This window comes from Oncorhynchus gorbuscha, linkage group LG16 (genome assembly GCF_021184085.1).
Source record: "Oncorhynchus gorbuscha isolate QuinsamMale2020 ecotype Even-year linkage group LG16, OgorEven_v1.0, whole genome shotgun sequence".
Taxonomy (NCBI): Eukaryota; Metazoa; Chordata; class Actinopteri; order Salmoniformes; family Salmonidae; genus Oncorhynchus; species Oncorhynchus gorbuscha.
This window is the reverse complement of record NC_060188.1, coordinates 34,845,918-34,870,406: the sequence shown is the minus strand read 5'-3', so window position 1 is coordinate 34,870,406 and position 24,489 is coordinate 34,845,918. Positions and strand designations below refer to the sequence as shown.

The following is a 24,489-nucleotide window of genomic DNA, read 5'->3' as shown; positions in this document are numbered from 1 at the left end:
CAAATGTGTTACTCATTGCCGGTCGGTTGGCATCTACAATACTGTACTCCTTACTGTACTCAGACGAATGTGTCTCGTCTTTTTTCACGGCTACAGCATGACATGCTGTGAATCCCCAAGCATTTTCTGACCCTGTTGTCATTGATAATAGTAGTTACACCCCCATCTAGCAGTCTCATTAGAGCAGGCAGTCTGCCCAAACCCAAAACAGGATAGCACAAAAGTGCATTTAGTGAATATGATTCTTTATTTTATATTTCCAGTGTATAGAATCTCATACATTAATAATATACTCTACAAGGTCTTCCTCCAGGGTTTCTTTCAGTCAAGAGAAGAAGGCACATGTACTTAGGAATCATCAAGAAGACAACACTGAATCACGAGGGATAGTCACAGGGGAGGATATTGTAAGCAGAGGGGGGCAAAGAGCTGGAGCTCTCAAGCTCAGCAGCGAACGGGGAGTGACTAGGGGCAAAGGATCACAGAGGGGCGTTTGAGTGCTAAAATGTTAAAATAACTGACGAGACACTTAACTTTTCTGCACTAGACAATAACATAACAGTGACATCACAAAGCCCAAAGATTTTTTTTTTTTAAGTGGAAGAGGGAAAGAGTTTTGAAAAAAAAAGGGTAACAGCTGAGTGGATAGTGTGGGGAAATGTGGGTGTGGTTTGATATCGAAAGGGGTGGGTCCATACTTAATAGGCATGGTTGGCCACATAGAGGGATTCTCCGCCGGCGGCGCCCTTGTCTCCAGAGGAAACATACTTGCCCTGACAGGCCTTGCTGTTGTTCTGTAAATGAGAGAGATAGAGAGGGAGAGAGAGAAAGAAAGAGTGAGAGAGGGTTTGGGAAAGAGAGAAGAATGTAAGCCGGAGAGAGAGAAAGTGGAAGAAAGATAAGACAACAATTAGTACTCCGTCTCCCCACACAAGGACATACAGAGCCTTAGCAAGAGGAAGTAGAGCTATCTCAATGCTGTAGGAACATTAGGTACGCACCCAATGGCCTTCCTTTATTAGGTTTATACGGTGTGTCTCGGACCTTATCCTAGAGACTGTAATCCAGGGCTATCCAACATGCATTCTGTATAATATACAGTAGTGTACATGTGATGGCAGATTTTGAAAAAACAAAATGGCCAACACATTTATAGGCTCCAAACCATCATGATATCATTCTGTCAAGTTGGCCTACATTGGAGTCAATATTTAATTGGGAAGGTTTTTGGGAAAAGACTGTTTTGGCATTCTAACTGGCTACACAACACATGGGCGCACCCACACAAGCGTTACTTCTTCAGAGAGTTACAGGAAATACGAATCAGCGATGCATTCTTTTTATGAATGATGAAAAACTTGTTTCATTTAACTCCTCTACCGCTGTCGCTCATCTGTACGTTGCTCCATGGGACAACCAGTTATTTGAGCTGCCAGACAGACGACATCCTGCTCAACTCGAGCCGAGAGTAGGGAAATAGATGTCATTAACTGTTTCATCCCTCCCCTATAATAGCACATTAAGTCAATTCAAGTGATTGAACTGAAAAACAAACCTCTGCTACGAACTCCCTATCAAGCATTTTTGCTCGATTTGTGTCGGCTTTCTTGTGGCGGTAATCGCAGAAAAAAGAAACTCTCTCCTTCCTAAGCTCACATACACGCTTGAGCGCATTACCCTCACACGCTTGAGCGCATTACCCTCACACGCATTACCCTCACACGCCTGAGAGCATTACCCTCACACGCCTGAGAGCATTACCCTCACACGCCTGAGAGCATTACCCTCACACGCCTGAGAGCATTACCCTCACACGCCTGAGAGCATTACCCTCACACGCCTGAGAGCATTACCCTCACACGTCTGAGAGCATTACCCTCACACGCCTGAGAGCATTACCCTCACACGCCTGAGAGCATTACCCTTGCTTAGCCACCCAACATCATTATGTAAAAGTAGATCATGATGACTATGAAACAAGTGATGTTCATGCGGTGGCGCCGCCAGATGTTTGCAGCTGCGATTGGCTGATGTTAGCAGCTCTGATTGGCTGTATGTTGAAGGATATTAATTGACAGCACTTCATGGGCAGGACTACAGGAAATCAGATTCTCCTACTGGAGAATATCGACTAGAATATTGAGGGCTCATTTTGGCACAATACATAGATTTGTCAGATTTTTAAAACTTAATGTTCAGAATTTATCCAGGGGGTGGACTGAGATGGTCTAGCAGTTAGGGCCACATATATACTGTGTTGACGTGGATCCAAATCCAGCCCACGCCCTTCTGGCACAAACTTCTCTCCAGTCTTTCTCTCACCGTCTCTAAACTCCCCCCAAAAATGTTTTATTTGTATTTTTAAATGTATCAAAAGCAGATTATAAATGTATAAACTGGCAGCTAGTGAATAGCCCTGCTGTAGTTTGTTATCACAGAGGGTCACAATAATTCTAAGAACCTTGTGATGTAATGTCCATGTATTCACTGCTACTGTTGAACTATGCACAAAGTACCATCACGCTTACTATGTAAATGCCTTAACCTGACTCTTGAGAATGTTGACAGCTGTGCTGCATTAGGGTCACTTCATAAATTAGTCATATCTTTGGGAAGTTATTATAGTTAAAAGTTAATCTTGGAATACTTTACTTGCCCGGTGCAAGGGAACAAATAGAATCATTCCGAAAGTGCAAAGCCCACCCATCTAACACTCAAGGTAGGCATGCTCAATGAAACGCTCAAAGTATTAGAAAACAAATACTACTATTTGAATGCCACCCTTCGTATCTCCCTCCCTCATGTTCTTCTCTCTGTGTGGGTCATACCAGGGCTCTCTTGATGAACTCCTCCTGGCAGGCCTTGCCGTTCTCTGGCTTGCCTCCCCAGGCCTTGAGGGCGGAGGCCTGCAGGGCGCGGCCATAGGAGAACGTGATGGCCCAGGGCCGGTGAAGGGGACACTGGTTCATGGCATTCAGGTTGATGGAGGCTTCTTCCTCAGACTGGCCGCCAGACAGGAAGGTGATGCCTGGGGAAGGACGGAGGGAGGGAGACAGGGAGAGGAAGGGTAAGATAAGAGATGTGTGTCGGGGAGAAGGGTTTGTGTGTGTGTGTAAAGTAGAGTGAGTGTGTGCGTGTAAAGGATGTCATGTTGCTTGCTTAGTGAGTACCACTTCCTCCCAATTCGGAACATACCTGGCTCGAAACCGGGACCTCTGCTTCACAAACACACATGACCTTCCTCCCTCAAGCATCTCTGCGGGTTGCGCCACTCAAAAGCTAGCTCTTGAGCGGCAAAAGTGTGGACACAAGGCTGAGGAGGAAGTTTCACACATCGCCATGTGCTACACGTGCGTGCATGCACGTGTGTGTGTGTGTGTGTGTATCTCCATATTTATATATGTATAGTACCAGTCAAAAGATTGGACACACCTACTCGTTCCAGCGTTTTTCTTTTTTTTAAAACTATTTTCTACATTGTACACATATGGAATCATGTAGTAACCAAAAAAGTGTTAAAAAAAAAGAGTTTATATTTGATATTCTTCAAAGTAGCCACCCGTTGCCTTGATGACAGCCTTGCACACTCTTGGTATTCTCTCATGAGGTAAAACATTTCAACTAACAGGTGTGCCTTCTTAAAAGTTAATTTGTGGAATTTCTTTCCATCTGAATGCATTTGAGCCAATCAGTTGTGTTGTTATAAGGTAGGGGTGGTATACAGAAGATTTACCAAATAGGTCTAAGACCAAGTCCATATTATGGCAAGAACAGCTCAAATAAGCAAAGAGAAACAACAGTCCATCATTACTTCAAGACATGAAGGTCAGTCAATCTGGAAGATTTCAAGAACTTTTAAAGTTTCTTCAGGTGCAGTCACAAAAACCATCGAGCGCTATGATGAACCTGGCTCTCATGAGGACCGCCACAGGAAGATCCAAAGTTACCTCTGCTGCAGAGGATAAGTCCATTAGAGTTACCAGCCTCAGAAATTGCAGCCCAAATAAATGCATCACAAAGTTCAAGTAACAGACACATCTCAACATCAACTGTTCAGAGGAGACTGCGTGAATCAGGCCTTCATGGTCGAATTGCTGCAAAGAAACCACTACTAGAAGACACCAATAAGAAAAAAAGACTTGCTTGGGCCAAGAAACACAAGCAATGTACATTAGACCGGTGGAAATCTGTCCTTTGGTCTGATGAGTCCAAATTTGAGATTTCTGGTTCCAACCGCCGTGTCTTTGTGAGATGCAGAGTAGGTGAACGGATGATCTCCGCATGTGATCTCCGTGAAGCATGGAGGAGGTGTGATGGTGCTTTGCTGGTGAAACTGTCAGTGATTTATTTAGAAATCAAGGCACACTTAAACAGCATTTTGCAGCGATACGCCATCCCATCTGGTTTGTGCTTACTGGGACTATTATTTGTTTTACAACAGGACAATGATCCAACACACCTCCAGGCTGTGTAAGGGCTATTTGACCAAGAAGGAGAGTGATGGAGTGCTACATCAGATGACCTGGCCTCCACAATACCCCGACCTCAACCCAATTGAAATGGTTTGGGATGTGTTGGACCGCAGAGTGAACGAAAAGCAGCCAACAAGTGCTCAGCATATGTGGGAACTCCTTCAAGACTGTTGGAAAAGCATTCCAGGTGAAGCTGGTTGAGAGAATACCAAGTGTGCAAAGCTGTTATCAAGGCAAAGGGTGATTACTTTGAAGAATCTCAAATATAAAATATATTTAGATTTGTTTAACACTTTGTTACTACATCATTCCATGTGTTATTTCATAGTTTTGATGTCTTCACTATTATTCTACAATGCAGAAAAAAATTAAGAAAAACCCTTGAATGAGTAAGTGTTCTAAAACTTTGACCGGTAGTGTGTGTACTGTATATAACGTCAATGGAGTGCGTTAGTGAGATCTTCGAGATTTCTTCTTCATTCTTGGAAAATGACTAGTTCTGAAACCTTTACGTTTCTCTGTCTCGTCATTTGACCCGATTAATTCAGGTATGTAATGTGCAAAAGTGCAATATGACTTTTTTAATAATATTGAGGTAGGTGTGTCCAAGAGAGTAGGTGTGTCCAAACGTTTTGACTGTTCCTGTGTATGTCTCTCCTTCTCACCAGGCACGGCTGGGGGCACGGTGCGGCGCAGGGCGGTGACAGTTGCCATGGCTATCTCCTGGTTGCTAAACTTTTGGGAGCAGGAGTGTCCAGGGGTGACCATGTTGGGCTTCAGCAGGGTGCCCTCCAGGTACACATGGTGGTCAGACAGAGCCTTATACACTGCAGCCAGAACCTGTGGGGGGAGGAGGGGGAGAGAGAAAGAGAGAGCGACCGGAAAAAGACAGGGGACAGAGAGCGGGAGAGACAAAGGAAACAGAAGAAATAGGGATGAGACCGACAGAAATAGTTAGAGGTGTTGAAATAGATTGAATGACTGATTGATCTAATGAGTGTTCCTATCCTACTTAGCACGCTCTATTCCAATACCCACGCTCTATTCCAATACCCACACTAAGGTTGCATTTACACATCAGACCAATTCTGATCTTTTTTTCACTAGATTTTCACTCTTTTGACCAATCAGATCAGATCTGAACAGGATCCAATGTGAAAAAAATCTGATGTGATTGGTCAAAAAATCAACTTGGTCAGAATTGGGCTTGCCTGTCTAAATTCAGCCAACTAGAATGAAGCTGACATGCATTTTAAAGTGGCAAGCTAGAATGGCTATTGGAAGGCAGCCACTATTTTTCTGTTAGTCGGAGCGATCCCACACCTTCTCTGTGACATACTGGCAGCGCTTCAGGTCATGGTCTCCGTCTGGCAGGATCTCAGGCTCCACGATGGGCACGATGCCATGCTAGGGAAGGGCACAGGAGCATGGCAACCAGCGTCATGACTACAGAACAGACAATACAACTTTTCAATGGCACCGGAGTTTGCAACTTGGCACCCGAGCTAATTTGATTAACTTGGTGGTTAACTCTACCGCTACAGAGCAGGCTAAAATAACTACAACTCCTTGATAAGTAATTATAGTGGTCATATTGTTTTTCGAAGCCCAGATGTGAAACATTTACAATAAATAGATATTGTTTTGTGGAGATTGATGAAGAGTAATGATGTAACGTAAGCGTGAACTGTCGGGGCCAAGTGTGCGCCAACTCATTATATGTGTGCCAATATGTTCACACATGTTCAATGCGTGTTTATGTGTGTCGCACCATCTGGCAGATGCTGGCGTAGCGCGCCAAGACGTTGGCGTTCTCCTTGATGGCCAGCTCTGAGGGGGTGGTGTCAGTGATCTTCAGCACACAACGCCACTTAGCAAAGTCAGCTCCGTCCTTTTTGTACTGGGCACACCGCTCGTACAGACCATCCAGACCTGAGGGAGAGAGACAGAGACATACAGAGAGAGCGAGAGACAGACAGACACAGACAGACAGACAGACAGACAGACAGACAGACAGACAGACAGACAGACAGACAGACAGACAGACAGACAGACAGACAGACAGACAGACAGACAGACAGACAGACAGACAGACAGACAGACAGACAGACAGACAGACAGACAGACAGACAGACAGACAGACGGATATGTGTAACATTATGAAATAAACATGACTTGACACTTTGTTCCAGTTTCACTCTTCAAACCATTCCTTGAATACAATCTGCATATGTAGCAAAGTTGAGCTCAATTCTAGAGGTGAAAGGTCACCTAGACCCGGCCTGCCATTGTCGCTCACCCTGAGTGGTGGTCTCTCCGTTGGTCCCGGCCAGGGGGACGACACCTTTGTCCACCTTGATGCCCACCACCATGTCCCTCTCCTTGATGAGCTGGGGGAACAGCTTGCCGTCGTCTGTCTTCTGGTACAGGGTCTCATGGAAGAAGATGACCCCGCCGATGCATGGCTCTACGCGGTCGGCTGTGAAGAGGAGCTGGCGGTAAAGACGGCGGTTCTCCTCAGTGTTCTCAGCGTTGATGCTTTGGAAACGCTTGGCGACGCTGCCTGTTGGAATGAGGTTAAAAATGAATACGATAAATAGAAAATAAATACAGTGCATTCAGAAAGTATTCAGACCCCTTTCCTTTTTCCAAATGTTGTTACGTTTCAGCCTTCTTCTAAAATGTATTAAACAAAATAAAAATACCCATCTACACACAATACACCATAATGACAAAGTGAAAACAGTTTTTTTTTTGTTATACCTTATTTGCATAAGTATTTAGACCCTATGCTATGAGACTCGAAATTGAGCTCAGGTGCATCCTGTTTCCATTGATCATTCTTGAGATGTTTCTACAATTTGATTGAAGTCCACCGGTGATAAATTCAATTGATTGGACATTACTTGGAAAGGAACACACCTGTCTATATAAAAGGACCCACAGCTGACAGTGAATGTCAGAGCAAAAACCAAGCCATGAGGTCGAAGGAATTGTCCGTAGAGCTCCGAGACAGGATTGTGTCGAGGCAAGGATTTTTTAAAACAATTTTATTTCACCTTTATTTAACCAGGTAGGCTAGTTGAGAACAAGTTCTCATTTGCAACTGCGACCTGGCAAAGATAAAGTATAGCAGTGTGAACAGACAACAGAGTTACACAGAGTAAACAATTAACAAGTCAATAACACAGTAGGAAAAAAAAGGGGGGAGTCTATATACATTGTGTGCAAAAGGCATGAGGTAGGCGAATAATTACAATTTTGCAGATTAACACTGGAGTGATAAATGATCAGATGGTCATGTACAGGTAGAGATATTGGTGTGCAAAAGAGCAGAAAAGTAAATAAATAAAAACAGTATGGGGATGAGGTAGGTAAAAATGGGTGGGCTATTTGCCGATAGACTATGTACAGCTGCAGCGATCGGTTAGCTGCTCAGATAGCAGATGTTTGAAGTTGGTGAGGGAGATAAAAGTCTCCAACTTCAGCGATTTTTGCAATTCGTTCCAGTCACAGGCAGCAGGGAACTGGAACGAAAGGCGGCCAAATGAGGTGTTGGCTTTAGGGATGATCAGTGAGATACACCTGCTGGAGCGCCTGCTACAGTTGGGTGTTGCCATCGTGACCAGTGATCTGGGGAAGGGTACCAAAAAATGTCTGCCGCATTGAAGGTCCCTAAGAACACAGCAGCCTCCATCATTCTAAAATGGACAAAATTTGGAACCACCAAGACTCTTCCTAGAGCTGGACACCCAGCCAAACTGAGCAATCAGGGGAGAGGGATCTTGGTCAGGGAGGTGACCAAGAACCCGATGGTCACTCTGACAGAGCTCCAGAGTTCCTCTTTGGAGATGGGAGAACCTTCCAGAAGGACAACCATCTCTGCAGCACTCCATCAATCAGGCCTTTGTGGTAATAAATACTACATTTGGAAAACTGGCCTTGATGGCACCAAATTCTCCAAAGACATCTGTATTGTAATTTGAATGGGAGGTTTAGTGCCAACATGCAGGACAGTTTGCCAAGCCTTGTATTTCCAAGGCTCTCGGAAGGATGGAGGAACGTCACCATAGTAACAGCAGTGTGAACTTGGATGTGGTCATTCTCCCTTTCAGGGATTGGCACATTTTTCTATGTGTTGTGTAAGTAGCCTACAGTGCCACTTGGGCAAGACTCTCTCAGTGGTAGGCTACAGCTGAAGATGTGGTTTTGCTTGCAGACATTGTGAAATGTGATGGTAAGCGTTCAAATTGTGTTTAATACATTCGTATACCCTTCTCTCTCGGATAATAAACAGTTTTTACACGAAGGCCTTGTTATGTAGGGTAGGTTGAGTTATGTAATAGTGCAATCTCTCTGTCTCTCTCTCTCTGTCGCTCTTTTGCTCTGCCCGTCTGGCAGAGTCAGTTATAGCCCCATTATAGGCCACCGTACACTATCTGTGATATGCCATGAATGAGTGTGTTTAGTGGGTGATCTGATCCGTGTGTGTGGACTCATCAGCAGTCCCCTACCAGTAGACTCATCGGCAGCAAGGATTCCCTTGCCGGGAGCAACGATCTTCTGAGCAATGTCACTGAGCTCCTTCTTCTGCTCCGTAGAGAGGAATGGGAATGAGTGAGGCATCGTGTCTCTGAGAGAGAGAGAGAGAGAGGGGGGAGGTGTGAGTGGGGGGGAGAGGGGAGGGGTGAGGGAGATAAATGAGGGAGACATGGAGAGAAATCATTGTTATGAATCTTTATGTTGAAAGGATTATAAATTCAGTGTTTGTAGCAAGGATGGTTAATCCCCACTGACGCAATCAACAGTCATAGCAGCATCATCAGGCTGTAATACACTCCAATGGCGACTGGTTCGTACATTAAACATTCTCCATGCAAGCTGCAAAGACTTCAATTTCCTCCTTAAGTAGATTTAATGGCGAGACGGCAAAAATGGGCGAAATATACGCACTTACGAACCTGTTGCCGGGGGACACGAGTGTATTAGGTACCGTCTGTGTACATCAAGCCCAGACGATACAGTAGACATACGCCATTAGCAGCTGCACAGGCTAGTTATCATGCTGAGACTCCCAATATAACCTTGGTCTGCCTATGTGCGCCATCAGAGGAGTCCGTCCGATTTCTCAAACAAAAGCATCTCACAAATTCTGGTGAGCATTTCAACAGTGAAAAACAACATGAAGCTAGCTTCAAATCGCATTATAATACAGCCAAATCTTCCCTTGTAGTCGGTGCCTGGAGTTTTCACATATCGTGCGTACGTGAGGGATTCGCGTTTGGCATCTGTTGATGTAGGCGTGTACACGATGTTCTGATTGTCTTTTGGGGAGAGCTTGTGTTTATTTGCTCGCTGTGAACAGTTTACATAATATGCGCGTTATTTCATACAATGTCCCGGCAAGTATTACAGGCAGGTAGCCTAGTGGTTAGAGTATTGGGCCAATAACCGAAAGGTTGCCAGATCGAATCCCCGAGCCGACAAGGTAAAACTCTTGTCGTTCTGTCTCTGAACAAGACAGTTAACCCACTGTTCTTTGGCCGTTATTGTAAATATGAAATTGTTCTTAACTGACTTGTCTAGTTAAATAAATACAATTAAAATACTTCCGCGTCTGTCCTTGCCATTGCATCCGTATGACCTTGTAATACATTGGGAGTTGCCGGATAGGAAGAGTCACACGTAAGAGTCATATTTCAACTACAGACATGAAATACGACATCATATATATTACATATTTAGCTTGAGGCTTATACATACATCAATACAGTAATGTCTGATGAAAACGACATTTTACATAACAAATTATTAGTTGATGAGAAAAACTTACCAGTTTATGTGCGCAAAAGATAATAGAGCAAAAGCTGTAACTTTACGGTTTTAAGAGGGAAGCGATGCGTTCTGTAGCAATATCAGGCAATGAAGAAGGATGTCTAGTACTGTTAAATGTCAAGTGACCAGGGAAGGCCAGTGACGAAAAAGAGGGCCTTGCCCCAGGCCACGTACGGAGACTGTCCAATCAAAACTCACGATGAAAGATTGACATATCATTCCATCCATTGTATGGAGAAAACGTTTTTTCTGTGACAGTGGTTGGCTCACTTGCATCCAAGTGCAGTTCTTTTGAATGACGGAAGAGAAAGAAGGCGTGTTTTAGGAATAAAGGGGTGGAAAGATTTGCGATCATGTACGTGAGAGATCTCACGTGCACAATGCATGCTCAATACGTGCCTGTGATATACTGCCACAGCAGAAAGGCACTACTTTGTGCTGGTGCCGCATTGAAGCCAGACTGCACCACAGAAGCGGCACTATTGTAAAGAATTGCTATTCTCTTATGCAAGTGATCAGCCTATCCTCAATCTAGACCTACTATGAATGAATAAGCCTTTTCAATTGAAACCTCAGGGATGTTATGTTGCTGCAGATTTGGCTCAAGACTATTCATAATGATAGTTTACATGGAATAAGAATACACCTTGGTCAAAATAATCAATTCAATTACTAGACCTACTATATATTATAAATACAATATGATGACAAGATGTACAGAACACTACTGGCAGCAAAGCTATTCAAAATACATTATATTATAGACACTGTAGGCAGCGCTAAACTATAGCATTGTCATGTTCAATGTGCATCATCATCATCATCACCATTCATTACTTCATTGTCTCCCTCTTTCAAATTTGGTTTCTAATACTGCTCTCCTTTGCTTCCTTTACCCATACCTCCATCCACGTCACCCATCCCTCCCTCCATGTTACTGGTGTGAAACATGATGTGCTAGTTTAGTTTGGCCATGTTGATGTTCAGCCTTAGCCTCCATTGGTACGACTTGGAACACAGCAAGGGTTCACATTCAGCCCCATCATCACACATTGTAACAACATTTCCTAAACATTTCAGAAACGCTGCCTTGGTAGTATTGATTTCAGTCTTTGTGTGATATGACCTTCCTCTGGCGCAGTCAGACCACCATATTGCATAATACACCCTGGCTCGCTGTGCTACCCAGGGGACCACAGACTGACCAATGCTCTTTCCACAGGGGGACACTCTTTTCAAGGCATTTCGATACAAAGTTAATTTAGTAGCAGGTTAGGAGAGCATTTTCGATAACCCTGACCCCTTTCCTTATTTTAACCTGTCTCCTAACCTTCTATGTTAATTCTCCCAACCTGCTGTGTAAGTTCTCCTAACCTGATACAAAAAAGTAACTTTGAAATCAAAGTGCTGTGAAGAGTGTTTCCTGTTTCCACAGAGGCCGAAAGGTGGAGTGTGTATCAATCCTGTGTGTGTGTGTGTGTGTGTGTGTGTGTGTGTGTGTGTGTGTGTGTGTGTGTGTGTGTGTGTGTGTGTGTGTGTGTGTGTGTGTGTGTGTGTGTGTGTGTGTGTGTGTGTGTGTGTGTGTGTGTGTGTGTGTGTGTGTGTGTGTGTGTGTAATTGTGGGGAGTTGGCACTGCAGTGATAAGTCTGTGTGAATAGTACTGTTATTCATTGCTAACCTTCACCTCTTCAGGATGAGTTGGATTCACCGCATGTCTGTCTACAATGGTCACGGCATCCAGTTTACAAGGCTGCCCCTTTTCTCGCATCCTTCAGACACCGTGTCAAACACCAGAGGCCAGAATATAGCAGATTTAGTAGTAGCATAATGGGAATCCTTGGAAGTATCGCTGTTCCTCATAGAATGTACTAGGTAGAACCCAAAATGTACACTACTGTTCCAATGGAAGGTCAGGTGGTTTGTCAAACATCCGCTTGGTCTATTTAATATATAAACACCATAAGCCTGACTAAACAGTTTTCCTGTCCCACATCAGGTTGACTCAGTAAAAGCAGGAACTTAATCTCATACCTATTAAATGGAGTTGTCCCAAATTACTTGAAGTTGCCCCAAATACTACATAGAACATGGGATTTTAACCCCTTTGGGATAAATATCTTAATTACATGTAACAATTCAAAGTTAGTTCCTTAATGCTACCAAAGTACATGTTTTTGTCACAATTAAATGCAAAGTGTTGCTAAATATTGGGAAACAACATCCGGATAACCAACATGTCTTAGCTTGCATGGATTGCATGCACCATCCAAAATACATTTGATAGTGTTGGATCATGTTGTCATTTGGTTGGCAGGCTCTCAACTTTTCAACACATATATAAATCACTGTTGTTTATAAACATGGCAGCATTAAACATGGCATACATGAGCTCAAAAGATGGCATCAGTAACACAATACAGCTTCTAGCCCGGTCCCACTGCATGTGCTGTAACGTCAGCGAACTATACAACAAAAGACTACATGATTGGCTATAGAAGAGTAGTATGCATGGGACGAGGCTACAATTCCATTCACATTCTGTATAGTCTGCAGAGTGACACAAAATACACAGAGAGGGCTATGGTCAATGCCTCCTACATTTTCTGAGGTGGAGGAATAAGAAGACTTGTGAGAGAGGGAAAGCAGACGATCTGGAGAACGTCTGCAATGCCCCTCTAAGCCCACATGGCTAGTATTTATTCTCTGTTCATGACCTTTGACATTTGGCCAGCATAGCTAATCTTAGTAGGCGATGGAAACACACACAGCAACTAGAGAAGGGCATAGCGGCCTTCACAAACACAGAACAAAGGGAATGCATGAGAGGCGGCGTTGAAAAGGAGGGAAAGGTTATAGATACAGAGTCCGAAAGAAACAGAAAGAGAGATGGTGTGTTAAACGCACATCACTTATGACTACATAGAAAAGTTATGCAAAGGGAATGACAATAACATGCCCTAGAAAGAAGTCTCAATCAAGTCACTCTACCCTTCGACAAACTAAACCTAAACCTGGTGACCTTAGAGGATGGGTAAACCCAGCTCTACTGCTGAAAGAAGAATTCAACATCTGTTCCCCTGTAATATCCTCCACCTGCTACACTCATATCACCTGGTACAACCCAGTCAATGGCATTTGGTTGCCTTTCTCCACAAACCAAAGCTATGTCACTTGACTTACAGGCAACATAAGTGGGACTGGTGGTAAACCTATTGTAGTAATTCTTGCCTCAAATTAACTTCCTGCTGTAATAACTGAGCCAAAAGATACAATCTAGTGTGTAGGTTCAGGCAAGTCAGCTGACTGCAACACATTTTCTTTCCTGTGTTGGTACTTTGGAATGTATTGACCGTTGAATTGGGACAGTGGTCATTGTCAAGTGACAGGGCTCATGTGACAGTTGTTATTAGAGAAACAATAATGGGACTGACAGTCTTATGTTGCTTGAGGCTGAGAGAGGACCGTACTGAGGAAATGTCACAATATTGCGCATATTTTGAGAACCGCACAATATATTTCATCAGGAAAAAAGGGTTTATTCCTTTCTGTGGATTTACTTTTCTAAAGCACACATTTGTCAAATCTCCAAACATGAGATATACAGGCCATTGACACGTTTAAAAATAGTCATCTTTAATTGACATTTGTCAATAACTTAAAAAGTACAAGTCCACAGCGTCAAAGTTACAGTATATACATATGTAATGTGTAACAACTTGAGTGTAAAAAAAACAACTGATTAATGAATTAAGGAACAGTTAAAACCATCATGGAAGTATTACATCAGCTACAAGTGTACAAAACATTAAGGACACCTGCTCTTTCCATGACATAAACTGACCAGGTATGTATGGTACTAGATTCCAGGCGCACCAGTTTGTGTCAAGAACTCTAACAATGCTGGGTTTTTCACTCTCAACAGTTTCCAGTGTGCATCAAGAATGGTCCACTACCCAAAGGTCCACCATCTAGCCAACTTGACACAATCTGTGGGAAGCATTAGAGTCAACATGGGCCAGCATCCCTGTGGAACGATTTTGACACCATATAGAGACCATGCCCTGATGAATTTAAGGTTTTCTGAGGGCAAAAGGGGAGGTGCAACTCGATATTAGGCAGGTGAGCTTAATGTTTTGCACAATGAGTGTATTGGATTGCTGCAGAGGCACAGAATTGTACTTGTGCTGCAATGAAAGTAGATGCCCTATATTGTAATAGCACTCTGATAATGTTGCTCTCCCTTGGACACATATGGCACAACTATCCATAAACTGGTTGTAGACTTTCACTTTAAGGCTGTGTGTTAGAAGGATTCAGATTGTATTTTCATATTGATACATAAACACAGTAACCCACCCCCCGTCTTCCCTTTCCATTTCTCTAGGGATGCACAAATTGTCCATTAACATCAATGTGTGAATATGCAAAAATGCTGTGCGTCTTGAGTTAGGATTCATCATTCATCCTACCACTCCTCCGTTTCTCCCTCTATCTGAACTTGATCTCGAAGCAGAGGCAGTTGAAGGACTCACATGCTGGGGGTTGGCAGGTGCAAGCACAGTCCCACATGTTACACTGTGGGGAAACAAAGCATGGGGTAAGAACAAGTGGTTCAAACCCTGATCGGTCGCACACTCAGGGGTTTTACTCACATTAGGAAGAGAGGGGCAGGTAGAGGGGCAGGTCTGGTCGAGGCACGAGCGCAGTGATGGCATGCGACAGTTGCACGACTCTGCACATGCTAAACAGTAATCGAATGGGGCGATATTTGGACAGCAGTCACCACACTCAGGAGAACACTGTTCCTGTAGGGCAAGAGGCCATGAATGAATTAACATCCCTCTCACCAGTCAAACCATATCTCTATTTGCTGCTGGAGCTTATGGTGAAGACAGTTTGCTATGGTCAAGTAGGGTTTGAGGCCTACATTAAAAAAAGGCAACGTCAGCCGACCCTATCTGCAGCATCAGTGCCTCTCACTTGAAGTATTAAAAAAATATATATTTGATTCAAGGTTCATCTTCCTGTCTTTGTTGAACTGCACTCTTTTTAAGCTACATTTGCAAGGTATCTGTGCACAAAAGCATATAGGGAAGGGATAGGATAGGGAAGCAAATGCTGTACCTTGAGGCATTGGCGGAACCATAATGCCATTGCAAGGAAAATCATGTAAAGACCAACAACAATCATCAGTACAGCGGGAAGAGGGAGTGTGAGGCCCCACACAGGCAACACCTGAAGAAGAATAGAAACAAGTTTACTGTGTGCAGGAGATGGCATGTTCAAGATTATACTAATATAAATACCATGCACACTTTAGTTTGTTATAACGTTAGCTAGATAGCTATGCCTAGCAAATAATGTAAAAATATATATTTGACATCTGCAAACAAGGTCAAGCACACACACCGGACACGATGTGTTTACAATGCTGCGTTGGTAAAAGATGGGTTGGCTGACAACATCACAAAAATGATGTGAGCACATCCATAGGGCAGAAGAATGACAAGAAACTGCCATGTTGGGAATCGTGTGGCTCCTTTCAGCTTGTTATTGATACCATAGCTGTGTTAGAATACTCATACTAATTGCATTAACCATACTATTTGTGACGTAAATTGATCATGTAGTATGCTTATTGGTCGTAGTATGGATATAGTTAGTATGCCAAAAGTTCCCGGATGTCGTACTCAATTCGCCATAATACGAAAATACAAGCAGTTGACACTATTTACGTGCTTTTAGAGTCCATAATGCAATTCTTCAAAAATGGGCGTGGCTTCACAACTTTTCCAGATTTGAAGTAAATGGCGGAAAATATGCAGCCGAAGTCCCGACGAGAGTGGATACAAATTCATTGCTTTAACTAATTATGACAAATGTTAAGAAAATGTTGAGCAATGTAATAAAGTAATGACTTTTCAAATAAGTTACGTTACACGTTATGTTGGCTAACATTTTGTTAGTTACGCTATCCTTACGAACCCCATAGCATATCATTACAGCAGTATGTTAGCTAGTTACTTAACATAATGTTAGTTGGCTACTAATACATCGGACTTTCCTGGAACGTTATATTAACTAAATGCTATCTAACTACCCAACGTTTATTGCATTGATTATTCACTTCATTCTTAGCTTAGCTGAGGTATAGTCGTTGTGCGATCTCAATGGCCATTGTTAATTCGCTCTGGCTATCTACTCCGATTTCAGAGCACTCTCCTCTGAGTGTTCCAGAATAACAGATTACTTACGAACGCCCAACACCTGCTAGAAATAACCGTTGTCAGTAAACGGTGGCACAAAACAAAATTGATTAAATTATTGCCAGCAGCACAGTTACAGTCAACAATGCTCTGGATAACATGAAAACAGCCTAACCAGCTGTCTAGGGCGAGTAAAATGGTCAGAGTGAGGTGTTCTTATTTGTGTCTGGAAGTAGCTAGCAAGCTAGCCAATGTTAGCCAGTTAGGTTGGGTGCTTGACTGCTGTTAGGTCAGAACGCAACGCTCGGATCAACCCTACTCCTGAACGCTCCGAGAGCGAAACGCTATGAATTTACAAATGGACAATCTGGCATACGAACGCCCAGAACGCACTCTGGCACTCCAGATTGACTTCACGAACACACCTGAAATCATATGATGTCTAGCTAGTAATTTGTTATACTAGCAAGGGGTTCCATAGCAACAAATTCAACTTCCAGTAGAAAGCACTAGTACGCTCAACTGGAAGGATACCGTTCGTTTAAAGTATACTAAAATGAACTAATAGTATATAGTATATACTCATAAAGCATGTAATATATGGTATGTTAGTATGGATATTCGAACACAGCTCGTGTCTTGTTTTGAGGTGTTTTGACTGATTTACTGTCAATGCTAATATGGCTAAAATTCACTACCCAGCTAACCACTTTAACAATGTATTTAAGAGACAACAAATTGTCATTGTGCACATTTATTTATGTTTTCAATAAACATTGTGTTGTCCACAATCTAAGCCAACCTCATATGTTTTGCCCCATGGTTGCACCCACTTCATTTTTGTTGTTGAACAACACATCTTGTTCAACCGAATGGAAAAACGTCTCTGTGAGCATTTTAAATAAGATCAGGATAAAAAAAAAATGATAGCTCGATAGTCCAACATTCTCCCCTACATGCAACCATCAGAGACAGGGGAGAAAGTATGGTGATCCTGATCCTGTGGCTGCTGCATGCCAGCCTGCCGTATCCCAAGCAGTTGCACCTGACTCATCCTAGCCAAATATTTGTATTGTTCTATCTGTTTCCTAGTCAAAATAAAGAAAAATAATCAAGCATTTTGTCAACATTGATGACAGTTTGTAAACTAGAGGTAGGCTGTCTCCCTAATAGGTTGACTTTGGTTTGCAATATGACAGCTACTCACAAATACCTCTGATATACAGTACCAGTCAAAAGTTTGGACACACGTACTCATTCAATTTTCTTCATCGTAGAATAATAGTGAAGACATCAAAACTATGAAATAAAACATAGGGAATCATGTAGTAACTAAAAAAAGTGTTAATAAAATCAACATATATTTTAGATTCTTCAAAGTAGCCACCCTTTGCCTTGATGACAGCCCTGCACACTCTTGGCATTTTCTTAATAAGGCTAGGGTAAGTATTCGGAAGTTCAGATGACTGACGTGCCCAAAGTAAACTGGCTGTTACTCAGGCCCAGAAGCTAGGACATGCATATGGATAGAAAACACTCTGAAGTTTCCAAAAGGGTTAAATAATGTCTGTGAGTATAACAGAACTGATATGGCAGGCAAAAACACAAGGAGAATCCATCCGGAATTATTATTTTTTGGGTCACAGGCAATTCAAATACTTGTCTATGGAATATTCAAAGGAATTCCTCCCATATTGCAGTTCCTACTGCTTCCACTAGATGTCAACAGTCTTTAGAAAGGGTTACAGGCTTGTTTTTTGAAAAATGAATTAGTAGTTGTAGTTTTTCAAGGTAGCTCTCATTTTGACTGTAGTCTTGGGGCACGCACTTCATTATTTTTCTCTGGTATTGAACATACTACATTCCGTCTTAAATTGTATTGTTTATTTACATAGTAGGGTACCTGAGGCTTGATTAGAAACATTTGTAATGGTTTCGACTTGAGGTTATTGTTTATAGGGGTGACAGGTAGGTTGTGCCTACCTGAGAAAATATTGGTATCTCCTTTTGGTTTGGGTGGGAATGAGTCCCATCTGGTCCGTCAAATCTACACCAATACAAAGGACTCATGTAAAAGTCAGGATGGACATACACTTTTCATAAACCCTTAAAACTTTGGAAATAACTTCAAAACAACTGTATTCTTTTGCGTGGGTTGTATTGCCAACATATATAATCACACACACATAATAATATAACAAATAATGAGCTCTGGTTCCTCCAGAAAAGTTCTGTACCTCGGGCCTAAAAGAATCCAGCCCGGTAAAGGAGTTCAGGGAACTCAAGTGACCTTAGTCACACAATGTTTGTCCGTTCATACAAGTGTAGCGTAAACCCAGTCTCAATCATAAAAGAGTTGATATTTTGATTGTAACACACAACCATAAAGCATATCAAATCTCAATAAGTCTTCAACTACAACTAACCACATAAATCATCACAGTATACATCACACCAAAACAAATTAAATACTGTATACAAAAAGGTTGTAGTCAGTTGGTCAGTCAGACAATTCAATCCGCCAGCAGATCTCCAGCAGAGAAAGGCCACGAAGAACATTGGAGATGTGTAAACCAACGGCAGCAATGAGTGGATCCTATTCTGGGTAAACTTGCGATTAGGCTACAAAGCGGCTGGATTAACAAGAAGTTTTAAAACGATGTAAGACACTTGTATTTTCATGAATGTTTAATATTATGATTTTGGTATTTTGAATTTCTCGCTCTGCAATTTCACCAGGTGTTGTCAAGGTGGGGCGCTAGCGTCCCAAAAGGACACCAATAGTAAGAAGACTTGCTTGAGCCAAGAAACATGAGCAATGGACATTAGACCGGTGGCTTTTCTTTGTGCCAAGCTTGTGCAAAGCTGTCATCAAGGCAAAGGGTGGCTACTTTGAAGAATCTAAAATATATTTTGATTTGCTTAACACTTTTTTGGCCACTACATGATTCCATATGTGCTATTTCATAGTTTGAGTCTTCACTATTATTCTACAATGTAGAAAATAGTACAAATAAAGCAAAACAATAGGTGTGTCCAAACTTTTGACTGGTACTTCTGGGGTAGCTAGCTTTAGCTTCGTACTTAGCTAGCACCAAAGCAACCAGTCTGAAAACAATGACCAGTATCTGCAATCATTTTCAATATTCTTAGCAATGATTTGGGAATCCATCTGACTAAGTATTAGCTAGGCAGACACTTGTTGTTCTCCTATTGAAATCGACATTCAGTTCATGAAAATAACTAGATAACGTTAGCTAGATAACGAACTAAACAAGCAAGCCTGCTACTGTTACCCAGCCCTGTTGCCCCAAGCTAACGCTATAAGCGTGGCTAGTAAAGGCTTAACCGGACCGGGTCAGACCATCATCAACGAAATATTAAACCCTTATAAATTAGGCGTATTTAACTATAGCCACTGAAACAGTGTCGTTTTTGAGGGATACAAAATTGTTTGCATGCAACAGTTAACTTAGATTGCTTTTTTTCTGACCAGCACTGTCCCAGAGTCTGCTTCATGCCGTATTTTATTTTATTTTAACTAGGCAAATCAGTTAACACATTCTTATTTACAATGACGGCCTACCCTGGCCAAACCCGGACAACGCTGGGCCAATTGTGTGCCGCCCTATGGGACTCCCAATAACGGCCGGGTGTGATTCAGCCTGGATTCGAATCAGGGACTGTAGTAAACGCCTCCTGCACTGAGATGCAGTGCCTTAGACCACTGCGCCACATGGGAGTCCACAACATAGGAAATACTAGTGAGTGTAATCAATGTGTAATAACTACGTAAACATGTTACGAACGCGAAATTATTATGTGATGTGCAGGCATATTCAGGTCCTGATTGGTCAACAAGCTTATTTGACGTGTCAAAATAGGGTTATTTTATGCGTCAAATAGTGTTATGTGAGGTGTGTATTTCAACCATGCAAAGTAAAAACCCAAACCTCGTTCCATAATATGGTGATTAGCTAAAACGAGAGTAGTCTGTAAAACATAGAGTGGGCATACCATCATAATTTCCACTCTATCTCCTTCTTGCTCCTGGCGCGTTTAAGGTGCTCCCATTTCTGTCGTCTGTTTAGTGGATGGAAACAGCAAAGAAGCAACGTTAACAGTACCAAGCTAACTATCTAACTTAGTTAGCTAACGCGTTAGTTAAGTCAGGATTGGCCATGGCTGGCATACAATCGTGTTAACTTTAGCTAGCTAACTTGCAAAGAAAGGAACCCAAGCTAGTAACGTAACTTAAACGATTTCACACATCGTATAATTTTAGTAACTAGCTAGCTATCAAAGTCGAACAGCTGGCTAGCTATCAAAGTCGAACAGCTGACACGTTTGTAAACGGACGTGCCTAGCTAGCGACGCGTTACTAACGTTCGCGTTAGCTAGACAACTTAGCCTCATCCCACAATATATTAATACATAACTTCTACCGGTATGTTACATGAAGAATTTCATTTCTTAACATTTAGCCTGTGTGCTTTCTTAAAACACATTCTAAAAACAATTATTCGTTTACTACATTACGGTAGATTTTCATAGCCAACTATCTTAGCTAGCTTCACACGGTTACAAACGTTGCTGTTGAAGTTGCCGTTGAAGTTGCCATAGAAACAGACGGCTACCTGGGAGGGTCATATTATGATTCCAAATCAAAGTTTGCGAAACGGAGCACGGAGGGCGCTTCACAAATGCGTACACCGTTTGCACATAAGTACAGAAAGAAATATTATAAAAATGTATTGAAATCAATGGCGGCCATTATTTCTGTTTGATGGAAAATACTTTCCGATTTCGGAATAAAATGTGGCTTGTGTATATCTTGTTTCGTCTCTATTGCAATTGTCCTACCGGGAAGATGGTTCAGTGAATGGATAAATCCATAGTCAATAGGGCTAGATAGCTAGCCACTAAGAATTAGTAGCTATCTACGAAACACATACATATACCTAGTCATAGTCAAATCCATATTGTATTGGTCACATACACATGGTTAGCAGATGTTATTGCGAGTGTAGCGACATGGTTGCATCTAGTTCTGACAGTGCAGTAATATCTAACAAGTAATCTCACAATTTCACAACTACCTAATACACACAAATGTAAAGGGATGGAATAAGAATATGTACATATAAATAGATGGATGAGCGAAGTTTACATACACTCAATTAGTATTTGGTAGGATTGCCTTTAAATTGTTTAACTTGGGTCAAACGTTTCGGGTAGCCTTCCACACGCTTCCCATAATAAGTTGGGTGAATTTTGGCCCATTCCTCCTGACAGATCTGGTGTAACTGAGTCAGGTTTTTCGGCCTCCTTGCTGGCACACACTTTTTCAGTTCTGCCCACAAATGTTCTATGGGATTGAGGTCAGGGCTTTGTGATGGCCACTCCAATACCTTGACTTTGTTGTCCTTAAGATAGTCAGAAATACTATGAAACATCCCCAGTTCTAGCACACATTTGCAAGCAGGCAAATTAACATTCTATGTGTGCTGAGGCATGTGTGATATGTTGAGTGACATTGACAGGACCAACAAAGAGGACATGCCCACATCCAAACAAAAGATAACACTGCCTAACTTGCACCGTTATGCAATTATAAGGAGACTAGATACAAATATCTAATCCTGGCTACCAATGTTCTAGCATTAATTTATTGAGGCAAGGGTATGTCAAGGTGGCACCCAAGCATATGCAATGTGTATATGTGACAAACAAATATGTATGGGCATATATTTGATTGTTTTTTTGTTGTTGTTATTTTACAGAGGCATCCCTTTATGGAGCCATTTTCTAGGCCTCCCAGGTATTTACATTTAATGTACAGTACCGGTCAAAAGTGTAGATCACCTACTAATTCAAGTTAAAAAAATATATATATAACTATTTTCTACATTGTAGAATAATAGTGAAGACATCAGAACTATGAAATAATACATATGGAATCATGTAGTAACCAAAGAAGTGTTAAACAAATCAAATTATAATTTATATTTGTGATTCTTCAAATAGCCACCCTTTGCCTTGATGACAGCTTTGCACACTCTTGGCTCCATACATTACGTATAATGTGAATGTGTAGATGCATGGTGACTCCAACAGGACTGCCATGGGCGTCCCTTGACGTGTACCAGGAATAGTGGAAGGACAATCTGAAGGTACAGTGGTTGCTCAACAGTTTTGTGATTGTGCTGCGTGATTTAGAGATCATTTGTGGTTTAGTATGGTACCCAGCGTCACTACTTCATTGCTCCAGACCAGCGCAAGGGGGGAGTTAGAGCACTGATTATGCTTTTGGGTCCCAAGGCGCTACTGTGTCTCTAACTGACAATGAATGGGCGACATAAACCAAATAAAAACGGATAATTGTGCACGACTTCAAAATGTAATTTCAATGAACTGAATGATGAGGATGAAGAAGGTGATTGAATTTAGAACAATAGTGTAAGAATTACTATTCCTCTGTCCTGCTGACCCAGAAAAATACACTTATTTTGTTTGTTACTACTCATCAGTATTACTTACTAAAACTGTTATTACACTAAGAAACTTAGACTACAATTAGGGTGTGGAAATTGATTATTTCACTCTTACTGTAGTACTGTAGACTACTCCCGACCAGTCACATTGTATATGTGATTGAGTGGCACAGTAGTCTAAGACACTGTATCGCAGTACAAACTGCATTGCTACAGATGCTGGTTCAAAACCCGGCCCAGTTGTGACCGGGAGACCCATGAGGCGACGGCAGGTTTTTGGTTTCTCTCCCTCTAAAAACAGAAATAAAACATTGTAAATAACAAACAGACTTTATTTACAAATTAGTAACAATGTCTCACCCCATGTTCAAGAATTGCCTTTTTCTCGCTCAATTTTTTAAACAAGCCATAGAAAGTTGTTTGCAATTTCAGTTTAATCCACCAGAAAAGACAGAACAAATATTACAACAAATATTGTGGTTAAACTCAAATATACTAATTGAAGAAAAAAAAATATGTTCCTCCTGAAATCCCTAATCTGCTCACTTAAATGAATAGAGATCCTGGTCATTGTGCTACAGTTAGTTGTTACAGCATAATCAAAGTGTGGACAATCGGCGATCTGCTGTATACTTATGGCCTCTTGTCAGGTGAAAGTCACACCTTTCCAGTACTCATCTCCCCGCCCCAAACTCCACCCTTACCACAGTTACCATTCAAAAACGAGCTGTTTATCTAGAAAAAAAATGGCATTGCGACCAAAGAGCCAGCTTCTTTCTATGGCGCTACCTGTTCCAGGGTAAGGACCATACCCACCAGAGGACTTCAAAATGAGCTGGAGCTTAGAGGATCACCAAACTAATTGTATTTTGGATTCAGTGCATTTTCTTTAAAAAAAAATATATGGCCTAGGCATACTGTGTAATAAAATCGATAATTAAATAAAAGTCAAATAAAAAATTATAATAATAACTCTGTACTAAAAACGTGAATGTGTTTTTGCAGAGCAGAGCATACAACCAACAGAACATACAACCAACCATGTTGGCAACGAATGGTTGCCAAGAAAGCGGTTAGTTTTGCTAGATTCTTATAATGTGTATGCAGCATTTATGTTTTGGAGTCACTTTTCTTTCTTAATTGATCTTCCGTTTCTATCATAGGCAGTGGAGGTTGTAGCTTGTATGGCTCCCTGGGCGAACCCCCCCCCTTCAGCCCCACCCCCATCCCCATTCTGCACTAACTGTCATTTTTATTCAGACATTTGGAACAACACAAATAAATTATCATAACATTTAAAACTATATAAATATAAAAATATATATACAAAAAATAAGACCAATAAATATCCAAAAGAAGTAACAAAGACAAATAGAAACAAATTTGTGTTGATTTGGCACACGAGCATCAATAAATTACCCATCCCCCCAACACTGTCAACCAAGATTCAAGACTACATTACCCATCCCCCCAACACTGTC

The 24,489-nt window shown here is 41.8% G+C and overlaps 2 protein-coding genes across 4 annotated transcripts; both read right to left on the bottom strand.

The window, feature by feature from the left end:
• Positions 1 to 228: 228 nt before the first annotated feature.
• aldoaa (aldolase a, fructose-bisphosphate, a) lies at positions 229 to 10,464 on the bottom strand. Its single transcript, XM_046307384.1, has 8 exons — positions 10,306 to 10,464; positions 8,987 to 9,105; positions 6,772 to 7,035; positions 6,244 to 6,404; positions 5,796 to 5,879; positions 5,138 to 5,312; positions 2,829 to 3,028; positions 229 to 794 (listed from the first exon to the last, which is right to left on the bottom strand). The coding sequence occupies exons 2-8, from the start codon at positions 9,096 to 9,098 to the stop codon at positions 699 to 701; spliced, it is 1,092 nt and encodes a 363-aa protein (XP_046163340.1). The 5' UTR covers positions 9,099 to 9,105; positions 10,306 to 10,464; the 3' UTR covers positions 229 to 698.
• A 3,816-nt stretch (positions 10,465 to 14,280) lies between these two features.
• si:ch211-198p11.6 (guanine nucleotide-binding protein subunit gamma 4) lies at positions 14,281 to 21,122 on the bottom strand. Of its 3 annotated transcripts, XM_046307412.1 has the most exons (5): positions 21,054 to 21,112; positions 20,532 to 20,597; positions 15,433 to 15,543; positions 14,961 to 15,113; positions 14,281 to 14,883 (listed from the first exon to the last, which is right to left on the bottom strand). In XM_046307412.1, exons 2-5 carry the CDS (start codon positions 20,535 to 20,537, stop codon positions 14,797 to 14,799), a joined length of 357 nt encoding a protein of 118 aa, XP_046163368.1. In that variant the 5' UTR covers positions 20,538 to 20,597; positions 21,054 to 21,112; the 3' UTR covers positions 14,281 to 14,796. The 3 variants fall into 3 exon arrangements, with proteins under 3 accessions (XP_046163368.1, XP_046163367.1, XP_046163366.1); XM_046307411.1 differs by having other exon boundaries at positions 20,532 to 21,122; XM_046307410.1 differs by lacking the exons at positions 20,532 to 20,597; positions 21,054 to 21,112 and adding an exon at positions 15,718 to 16,475.
• Positions 21,123 to 24,489: the final 3,367 nt, after the last annotated feature.

Bases quoted from the DNA above. Each gene is read 5' to 3' on its own strand.
- aldoaa (XM_046307384.1), bottom strand. From the start codon at position 9,098: ATGCCTCACTCATTCCCATTCCTCTCTACGGAGCAGAAGAAGGAGCTC. The intron at 7,036-8,986 runs GTAGGGGACTGC...TCATTCCAACAG, and splicing joins TGCTGCCGATGAGTCTACTG to GCAGCGTCGCCAAGCGTTTC. The intron at 795-2,828 runs GTATGACCCACA...TCTCATTTACAG, and splicing joins AGTTCATCAAGAGAGCCCTG to AACAACAGCAAGGCCTGTCA.
- si:ch211-198p11.6 (XM_046307410.1), bottom strand. From the start codon at position 15,828: ATGGCAGTTTCTTGTCATTCTTCTGCCCTATGGATGTGCTCACATCAT. The intron at 15,544-15,717 runs GTGTGTGTGCTT...ATTCTTCTTCAG, and splicing joins TTGTAAACACATCGTGTCCG to GTGTTGCCTGTGTGGGGCCT. The intron at 15,114-15,432 runs GTACAGCATTTG...CTTGCCCTACAG, and splicing joins GGTTCCGCCAATGCCTCAAG to GAACAGTGTTCTCCTGAGTG.